The 10,458-nt window shown below is 32.8% G+C and overlaps 1 protein-coding gene and 1 pseudogene across 2 annotated transcripts; both read right to left on the bottom strand.

Annotated features, from left to right (window-relative positions):
- Positions 1–1,280: 1,280 nt before the first annotated feature.
- On the bottom strand, positions 1,281–4,985 carry LOC129370918 (C-type lectin domain family 12 member B-like). 2 transcript variants are annotated; one of them, XM_055047201.1, is made up of 8 exons: positions 4,887–4,985; positions 3,874–3,924; positions 3,714–3,782; positions 2,973–3,086; positions 2,327–2,647; positions 2,051–2,214; positions 1,809–1,921; positions 1,281–1,732 (listed from the first exon to the last, which is right to left on the bottom strand). In XM_055047201.1, exons 1-8 carry the CDS (start codon positions 4,951–4,953, stop codon positions 1,606–1,608), a joined length of 1,026 nt encoding a protein of 341 aa, XP_054903176.1. In that variant the 5' UTR covers positions 4,954–4,985; the 3' UTR covers positions 1,281–1,605. The 2 variants fall into 2 exon arrangements, with proteins under 2 accessions (XP_054903176.1, XP_054903178.1); XM_055047203.1 differs by lacking the exons at positions 3,714–3,782; positions 3,874–3,924; positions 4,887–4,985 and adding an exon at positions 3,614–3,691.
- A 1,607-nt stretch (positions 4,986–6,592) lies between these two features.
- On the bottom strand, positions 6,593–9,461 carry LOC129370841 (macrophage mannose receptor 1-like; annotated as a pseudogene).
- Between the last annotated feature and the right edge of the window lie 997 nt (positions 9,462–10,458).

Genomic DNA, 10,458 nt, shown 5'->3' with positions numbered 1-10,458 from the left:
TTAGGTGCTGCATTGTTTTGAATATGTAAATCATGATTAGTGGACTAAGGACACCAAGTATGGGCCGCTTATCTAAGCAGAGGAGACGTAGAAGATGACTCTGCAACACAATCTTCATCCTTTTCCTCCACTCATCTGAACCAGCAACACTTCTGAATATTTCAGTTTGGTTGGTACTTTAGATTACTTTTGTTGATAGTTTTAGACATAAAGTTCACCCAAAAGTTGCACATAACTCATTTTCAGTGTTAAAATAATATTTACACTAAAATCTTGTTTGGCTGCTTCAGGTTTGACAAACAGCCATAATATTCTTTTTGTGGTCGAGACAGACCATAATACAACAGTGATATAGTGAACTTTCTCTCAGGCTTGTGTACTTCTTCTATTTTCTATCTGTGATGTTTTAAAGCTGCAGTAATATGAAAAGGCAATAATATGACCTACACCAGAAAACTGCATCAATTCAAGGGAACATGATAACTTAAAGATTCACTTCCAAACTCAGATTGTTTGCTTTAATGTGTAGAGATTTAATGTCATCTTTGTGCAGTCCTTCATCAAAATCAGGCCTCACAAATTAATAATGATACATTTAAATTAATTACAAATATAAATACTCTATCTGTTTGCTTCTGGAATGTGAGCCTTGTGAGAGATGCTTAGAAGATATCTGAACATTTCAAATTGGGTGGAGATACCAGCTTTCTGCAGCCAAACGATGAGGGTCAAAGTTTATGACTATGAATTGATCATTTCCTGCATTGTTGCCAAAGAAGGAAGTAAACTGGAACTCTGAACTTTGCACTATACATCACGGCATCCAGTAGGTGCAACACATCTGTGACTAAAGAAAACTGAAAAAGCAGCTTCTCTACATGATTAATTCAAGATATGATATGTAACTGGGACTGCTCTAAGGAAATAAAAAGAGAGGGTGATGCAGAGCTTGCTTCAGAAATTGTAACTGAAGCAAGTTCCTGTTCTTTCTCCTTGAAAGGAGGAGAAAGGGAAAGAAACGTAAAACTACTTGTGCTGTTTTAAAAAAAATTTAAATATAAAACTGAATAAGGAAGATTTAGATTTACTTCCTCGTGTAAGTAAATCTAAAACTCATTTGTCTCTCTCTCTTCTTTTCCTATTTGAAAATGCTTATGTAGATTAACCTAACATCTACATAATAGGAAAAAATGGCAGAAACAGAAATGACAGACATTTTTTTATTCTCATCTAAAAAGTAAGAGTTGGGTTATTGTGTGTAATAGATTGCACAAAATAAGTTCAGTAATAGATATATACACTAATCACGTTAACTATTGAAAAAATATTCACAGGCAGTGGGAATATAAAATCATGCTGAAGCCATGCAAAGTTATTTCAAAAACCATCAGTAAAAACTTCAGAAACCATAAAAATCATTTTGTCTGGCTTTTGATTCTGTTGATAAACTTTAAATTTACAACTTTCAGACAAATTGTCAGAAAAACATGTGAAACTTGTAAAGCCTTTTAAAATGAGCTTGTAAAAAAAAATCAACCAGAAAATTGCATAATTCTGAAATAAGGTTTTTCAAACAGCTTGTCAAAAAACCTCAACATTTCATGTTTAAACAGATAAAGCCTTCTTCTCACAGATCCGGGAGTTTCTATCAGTACAGTTCACAGATTTCCATTGTCGGTCCTGGCGAGAAGTTACACATTGACCATCAGCTGCAGGTTGTTGCATCCAGGCTCTAAGGAAAAACATCAATTAAATCAAGGCTCAAGGATTTGTTTTATACAAAGCTTAAGAAACAATGTGTGTCTCACTGATTGGTCAGATCACTTCCATCAGTCCATTTCCATTTCCCTCCTACAGCTCTGAGACCAATCCAGTATCCATTAATGCCTGAAATAGCAGGACTTTGTGTTTGGACATAATCCTGAGGAATTAGAACACAAAACTATGTTAATATGTTGACTGAAAACTGACTAAACACTCAAAATGATTGATTCTACAATTTCATCAGTCAGTGTACATTTATAATCCATTAAAATTGTTCTTCCATTACCTTTTCTTCCTGGTTAGAAACAACAGTCAGATCTGAAATCATCTGTTTGCAGTGTTTTTGTGCATCTTCCCAGGTCAGTTGTTCAGGCGGTGGACCATCGCTAAAAGCATAACAGCTGGAAAGTTTGTAAGTCCAGCCTTTCTGGCAATTATTGCAACTTCTCCCTTAAATAAAAATATTCCATCAATAAATATGTTTACAGAATATCATCATTATTATTATTTTTTTAAACATGATAATGTAGTTCAGGACAAACTGTTTAAAATATGAACATACCAGCATTTGTTTTAGGACAGTATTCATCAATGCTCCATTGAGCTCGACTGACATTGAGACCATCCCAGGTTTCCTCCATGTTTTTTATTATTTCTGTCAGGTTTTTCTTTTGTTCCTTCAGCTCCTCATTAAGAGAAGTCAGGTTGTGATTCTCTGCTGTCAGTGTGGTGATGTTGTTTTTTAAGGCCATGGAAACCGAAGTCAGGTTGGATTTGTCTGAACTGAGTTTGTTGTTGAGGTCAGTCAGGTTTTGGATTTTTTCCTTTTGGGTTGATATCAGCTGGTTCAGCTCATTTGAAGTGCTCTCAGAAACTGTTGTAACTAAAAAAATGAAAATCGAATTATGAAAAAAAATATTTTAGAGTTGAATTTTGCTTTCTACTCAGTTTCAATAAAAACAACTTTAAAAAAAAGATAAATATGACATATATATCATATAAAGGTTAGAATCTTCAGATGTAAGACCGTCATCTTTAAATTATTAGCTAATCTGAACCAATAATCCTGCCAGCTGAAATAGAAGATCCAGCACTATTACAGTTTTTTGTTGAAGATTGAACTGTTTTATAAACTAACAAAGTTATAAGAAAGATCATATCAAATGTACAGAAATCACATTCATGGCCTTTTAGTTTTGTATACTCACAATAAACACAGACTCCAATGACACTCAGCACCAAAATGACACACAGAGTCCCAAAGCAGCAACACAGCTGCTGATAGCGGCGACATCTTTCTGCTGCCTTGTCTGGCAGAAGTTCTACAGAGATTAAAATAACAAAGATGAAATTTAAAATTTAAACAGACAGAAGCCTCTATTATCCTTTATGTCTGCAGCTGTAGATAAATATTTCTACTTTATTACAAAAAGAAAAACTCCACTCTCTAATACTAATAAATAGCCTATAATTGCAATGGCACTTTATCCAGTCAAGAGAACTCCAATGCAGGGCAATACATTCACCATTATGCCACAGCTGCCCTGGAGCTAAATGACAGGAACAAGGCTGCCATGAAATCTGCAGGTAAAGCTGATGAAGTGTTTTGTCCAAGAAAACAATGACTGATATGGATTTGAATAAACAACGCAAATACCATAGTGTTGGATCATGATTGTTTTAAAATTTCCAATGGAAAACAGCAATAAAAACATTTAATAATTTTCATTAAGATTTTTTTTTAAATTTCATAGAAATCTCTTAACGTCAGTGTAAAAGGAGAACAATTTTTTCTCTCATTTATCTTCAAAAAAGGGAAACATCAAAAAAGAATGAAAATTTAGCTAACCAGCATTTGACATGTTTCCACGTGAAACTAATTTGTCCTTAGAATTGGGGCAAATAATGAGAACTTTAAGAGAATACATCTTTCTTTTTTGTAAACTTACCCTTTTTGTCAAGAGTTTGCTGAAAACGTTCACTCTGGTTCTCCACTTCAGTATCATCCACTGCTTTAGCTGAAAAGGTTGGACATTTTATATTGGTCTTCAAGAACTTTATAAGGATTCTTATAGTTAAACTTAAAAATCTTTACTATTTCATACTTACCCTCTTCATTCACCTTAACTTCATCATATATCGTCTCATTCTCATTTTTGCCTGAAAGACCAGTGATTTAAAAAAACATTTAGTGAAACCTAAATATTTGACTAAACATTTTTGACAATTTTTCTAAATGTCAAACACTAATGTTAGCACAACTAACTAACCAATATAATTTCTAATGCCAATCAATTTATTTCAAGTTGATTTTCAATAAATGTTCAAGAAATTCAAATTAAGGTTGAACATGAATATATTAATAATTTTCAGTTTGTGGATCAGGGATATCTGAGCCATTTATTGACCAAGATTAACATCTTGAAAAGAAAAGCTTTATTGTTTGATAAAAATAATATTATATATTTAATTTCCTGCATAACTGGAAAGAAGGAATGAAATAGATACATTAGAACTAGCCTTTTTTGCCACAATGTAAAAATTCAGCAATAGGTCATCATAAACACCAGCAGCAGGTCATGATAAACAGAATATATAGGAATAACAGACTCTGCAGTTAGCGAAAACTTAAACCATAGAAGAAAACCATACAGGTAGTAAACATATCTTGTTCAGATAAAAAATAAATGTGCAACTGAACTTTGGCATGAAATGAAGTTCAATATGTGACTGTGTGCACAGATCAGAGTTTGTTGGGAGCTGTGATGCTCAGAAAGTTTAACAACTGCTCTCTCGCTCAGTAACAGATTTATTATAACAAAAGTTCTTCTGTTTGTCATTTAAAATGAGTAAGGAGGCCATGTTCAGACAGAGCTATTCTTCCTGATGAACATAACTGCTGCCTTTTAGCTGGAAATAAACATATCTACACCATATGAGATGGATGATGCCACCACAGAGTTAAATATGTTCTCTACATAATTGTGGGGAATGTTACATTTTCAAAAATAATTTCCTTGACCTGTGATTACTTTTGACTCTGTGACAAAAGGTCTGAAAACCCCTGGCATTTAGAAAGATGCAGACTGAGTTAAAATGTTATAATTTAATTTGAGAATTACCTTGTGATTGGGGCTGCTTCTTACTTTTGATGTTCAGTGAAGCATAGCTCACGTCCTCCTCTGCCATATTTACAGCTTTAATGTTGATCTTGATTTAACTCGTAGACTGAATCAAAACTCAAATGAGATGTAATAGGAAGAGGTAGATGTTTCCTCTGTTGTTGCTTCCTTTTTTTGCTCTTGATTTGCATACTTCTGCTTTTTCATTAGGGTCAAAGCCTAAATCAAATCAACTTTGACCAGCATTTATGTGCTTTAGTGTCTCTTTGCTTTTCTAATTTGTTATAAAAAATAATTATGTAAGTGCACTACAAAAACACAAATTCAAACATTGCAAATCTCTTAGTGCTTTTCAAATAAGGCAAAACTGACTCAGAAGTAACTTTTCTGTAAGATAAAGGAGATTGTTTTCGGTAAATAAATTCTTTATATGGCTGAAAAATTCCTGTTTGTTCTGGACGATTATTTCACCTTTAATGTGGAGAAAATGTATTATTATAAGCTAATTAATCTGCCAGTGGAGCTAATACTTTTCCTCAATATTAACAAATCATTGACTTAATACAAACAGAGAGGGAAATATAATGACATTACAAGAAGCAAAAGCAGTGACTGTTCACCTGCATTAATATGTTTTTTCTTGATGACAATGTCTGTCATGTATTATTTGATAAACATATAGAGAAATAATGACAGATGCAGGGTGAATTATTCACTTACAAATCTATCATGAAAAAATGAAGGAACACTGAATTATGAACATATCTATGAAAGGTATTCCAGTTCAAAATGGTGGCATTTGGAAGTTACAGAGCTTTGACGTTTATGTTGGATCAATCAATCCATCAGTGTTTCTTAAATCAAAAAATCAAATCAAATTTTATTTGTATAGCACATTTCAGCAGCAAGGCATTTCAAAGTGCTTTACATCAAAAACACAAAGTCATGCATCATGGAATAAACTATACATTGTTTACATATTACATTTCAAATAACATCTAAACAAGTTTGTTTTTAGTTGAGATTTAAAGGAAGTCAGGGTTTTCTGTTGTTTTACAATTTTCTGGAAGTTTGTTCCCATTTTTTTTTTTTTTTTTTTTTTTTTTTTTTTTTTTTTTGCGTAGATGCTGAAAGCTGCTTCTCCTCTTTTGGTTCTGGTTCTGGAAATGCAGAACAGAACCAGAACCAGACAACCTGAGAGCTCTGAAAGGTTGCTACAACAACAGCAGATTTTTAATGTATTGTGGCGCCAAGTTGATCAGTGATTCATAAAGTAACAGCAGAATTTTAAAGTTTATTCTCTGAGCTACAGGGAGCCAGTGGAGGGACTTTGAAACTGGTGTTATGTCTCTATCTTCCTGGTTCTAGTGAGAACACAAGCAGCAGCTTCTGGATCATCTGCAGCTGTTTGATTGATTTGTTGGACAGACCTGTGAAGACGCTGTTGCAATAATCAATGCGACTAAAGTTAAACGCATGGATGAGTTTCTCTAGATCTGGTTGAGACATTAGTCCTCTAATCCTGGAGATGAACCTAACAGACAAGCTGTATAATAGGAAAACATGTCAGAAAGAAAAATGGCAGACATTTTTTTATTCTCATCTTTAAAAACAACAATTGTGTTATTGTGTGTAATAGATTGCACAAAATAACTTCTGTAATAGTTATATACACATAATTAATTATGTTAACTACTGAAAAAAGATTCACAGGCAGTGGGAATCCTAAAATCATGCTGAAGCCATGCAAAGTTCTTTCAAAAACCATCAGTAAAAACTTCAGAAACCATACATATCATTTTGTCTGATTTGTGAATCTGTTGATAAACTTTAAATGTATAAATTGTCAGAAAAACATGTGAAACTTGTAAAGCCTTTTAAAATGAACTTGTGAAAAAATTTCACCAGAAAATTGCATAATTCTGAAATAAGGTTTTCCAAACAGCTTGTCAAAAACCTCAACATTTCATGTTTAAACAGATAAAGCCTTCTTCTCACAGATCCGGGAGTTTCTATCAGTACAGCTCACAGATCTCCATTCTCGGTCCTGGCGAGAAGTTACACATTGACCATCAGTTGCAGGCTGTTGCATCCAGGCTCTAAGGAAAAACATCAATTAAATCAAGGCTCAAGGATTTGTTTTATACAAAGCTTAAGAAACAATGTGTGTCTCACTGATTGGTCAGATCACTTCCATCAGTCCATTTCCATTTCCCTCCTACAGCTCTGAGACCAATCCAGTATCCATTAATGTGTGAAATAGCAGGACTTTGTGTTTGGACAAAATCCTGAGGAATTAGAACAGAGAATCCTGTTTATATGTTGACTGAAAACTGACTAAACACTCAAAATGATTGATTCTACAATTTTATCAGTCAGTGTACATTTATAATCCATTAAAATTGTTCTTCCATTACCTTTTCTGTCTGGTTAGAAACAACAGTCAGATCTGAAATCATCTGTTTGCATTGTTTTCTTGCATCTTCCCAGGTCAGGTGTTCAGATGTTTGGACCATCGTTAAAAGCATAACAGCTGGAAAGTTTGTGATTCCAGCCTTTCTGGCAATTATTGCAAATTCTCACTTAAATAAAAATATCCCATTAATAAATATGTTTACATAAAATCATTACCGTATTATTTTTTAAACATAAAGTAGCAAGCACAAACTGTTTAAAATATGAACATACCAGCTTTTGTTTTAGGACAGTATTCATCAATGCTCCATTGAGCTCGACTGACATTGAGACCATCCCAGGTCCTCCATGTTTTTTATTTTTTTCTGTGAGGTTTTTCTTTTGTTCCTTCAGCTCCTCATTAAGAGAAGTCAGGTTGGATTTTTCTGTTGTCAGCATGGTGATGTTGTTTTCTAAGGCATGAGAAGCCATAGTCAGGTTGTCAAACTGAATCGTTAGATTTTTATTATCTGAACTGAGTTTTGTTGTTGAGGTTTGTCAGGTTCTGATTCTCCTCCAGCAGAACCTGTTGGGATGATTTCAGCTGGTTCAGCTCATTTGAAGTGCTCTCATGAATTGCTGTAACTAAAAAAATGAAAATTGCTTAAGAAAAAAAAAATATTTTAGAGTTAAATTTTGCTTTCTACTCAGTTTCAATATAAACAACTTTTAAAAATAAGATAAATATGACATTTATAACATATAAAAGTTAGAATCTTCAGATGTAAGACCATCATCTTTAAATTATTAGCTAATCTGAACCAATATATGTTATATTATATTTCTTTTGTTAAAATGTTGATTTTGGTCAATAAATGGCTCAGAAATCCCTCATCCACAACCAGAATATTGGTATATTCAAGTTCAACTTCAATTTAATTTCTTGAACATTTTTGCAAAATGTTTTTCACCTTTTGCAAAATGTTTTTCACTTGTCAGTATTGTTGTGTTGCAAATTCCACTTCTAAGTTGTTTGGTGCATTTTTATCAAATAAAATCCAGATTAAATGCATTGAAGTTGAAGTTCAGGAGGTGTGAATACTTTTGCAAGGCACTATAGTTTCATGCTCTCTCCCAGACAGCTACATTCAAAGAAATAAAACAGACGTTTGAACTGAATTATAAACCAAATAATATATGTTGCAACACAAATTAGGAACTATCTGGCATAGTTTCCCCTATCAGAAACATGAAATGCAGAACTGGGTCATGTGCTGTTCTAAAAAGCAACACATTAAAAATACTCAGCACAACTAAAGCACTAACTAATCAATATTATTTCTAATATGCTAATCAATTTATTTCAAGGTGAAAAACATTTTGCAAAAATGTTCAAGAAATTAAATTGAAGTTGAACTTGAATATAACAATATTCTGGTTGTGGATGAGGGATTTCTGAGCCATTTCTTGACCAAAATCAACATTTTTAACAAAAGAAAAGCTTTTTTGTTTGATAAAAAAAATATTGTATATCGCTTAACTGGTACATTAAATCAATCTTTTGTGCCACAATGGGACAATTATGGCAGCACGTCATGATAACCAGAAAAAGTAGGAATAACAGACTCTACAATTAGCAAAAACGTAATCCATAGAATAAAACCATACAGGTATTAAACATATTTTGTTCAGATAAAAATAAATGTGAAACTGAGCATTGGCATTAAAAAAAAGTACAATATGTGACATATGTCGGAGTTTGTTGGGAGCTGTGATGCTCAGAAAGTTTAACAACTGCTCTCTCGCTCAATAACAGATTTATTTTAACAAAAGTTCTTCTGTTTGTCATTTAAACTGAGTAAGGAGGCCATGTTCAGACAGAGCTATTCTTCCTGATGAACATAACTGCTGCCTTTTAGCTGGAAATAAACATATCTACACCATAGGAGATGGATGATGCCACCACAGAGTTAAATATGTTCTCTACATAATTGTGGGGAATGTTACATTTTCAAAAATAATTTCTTTGACCTGTGATTACTTTTGACTCTTTTGACAAAAGGTCTGAAAACCCCTGGCATTTGGAAAGATGCAGACTGAGTTAAAATGTTAGAGAATATATTTTTAATTCATGCAGAATCAAATTAACTTACCTTGTGATTGGGGCTGCTTCTCTGCCATATTTACAGCCTTAATGTTGATTTATTGAACTCATAGACTGAATCAGAACTGAAATGAGATGTAATAGGAAAGAGGCAGATGTTTCCTCTATTTGTGCATCTTTTTATTGCTCTTGATTTGCATACTTCTGCTTTTTCATTTCAGTCAACCCCTTAATCAACTAAACATTGACCAGCATGTATGTGTTTCATGGCTCTTTGCTTTTCTTGCTTGCTGTAAAGAATAATTAAGTAAGTTCACTACAAAAACACAAAATCAAGTGCAAATATCTTAGTGGTATTGAAATAAGGGAAAACTGACTCAGAAGTAACTTTTCTGTAAGATAAAGGAGATTGTTTTAGGTAAATAAATTCTTTATATGGTTGAATAATTACTGTTTCATTTGGTCGATTGTTTCACCTTTAAAGTGCGAAAAATGTCTTGTTTTAAGCTAATTAATCTGTCAATGAAGTTAATACTTTTTCCTCAATATTATCAAATCATTGATTTAAAACAAACATATGTCTTGCTGACAGTTTACATATAAGTCAGTTTTGTCTTATTTCAAGTGTACTGATATATTTGCACTAAAATCTGGTTTAAAATACTTCGGAAGATGTTTTGTTTTTGCATTCTTTACAAAACATGATAATTTGTAACTTAGAATTTAAATGTGTTTTAAATTTCTAATATAATACTCACTTGTACATGGTGAAAATGAAAAAAAAAGAAGAAAAAAAATGTTGACAAATACATTTTAACCCAGGATCTCGAAAAGTAAATGTCAAATAATAACCAAATCAGAGTGAAGATGCTACATCAACCTTTTGCTAGTTGTAGTGGAGCAAGATTTTCATCAGAGAGAGAAATATAATAGTATATTACATGAAACAAAAGCAGTGACTGTTCACCTGCATTAAAATGTTGTTCTTGATTACAATGTCTGTCATGTATTATTTGATAAACATATAGAGAAATAATGACTGGTGCAGGTTGAATTATTCATTTACAAATCTAA

This window comes from Poeciliopsis prolifica, unplaced genomic scaffold (assembly GCF_027474105.1).
Source record: "Poeciliopsis prolifica strain line A6 unplaced genomic scaffold, Auburn_PproV2 SCAFFOLD025, whole genome shotgun sequence".
NCBI classification, from domain to species: domain Eukaryota; kingdom Metazoa; phylum Chordata; class Actinopteri; order Cyprinodontiformes; family Poeciliidae; genus Poeciliopsis; species Poeciliopsis prolifica.
Note: the sequence above shows the minus strand (reverse complement) of the source record. Positions and strands in the feature narration are given on the sequence as shown.

Coding starts and splice junctions, on each gene's coding strand:
- LOC129370918 (XM_055047201.1), bottom strand. CDS start 4,953: ATGGCAGAGGAGGACGTGAGCTATGCTTCACTGAACATCAAAAGTAAG. Junction 3,925..4,886: donor GAAGCAGCCCCAATCACAAG/GTAATTCTCAAA, acceptor CTGGTCTTTCAG/GCAAAAATGAGAATGAGACG. Junction 3,783..3,873: donor AGTTAAGGTGAATGAAGAGG/GTAAGTATGAAA, acceptor CAACCTTTTCAG/CTAAAGCAGTGGATGATACT.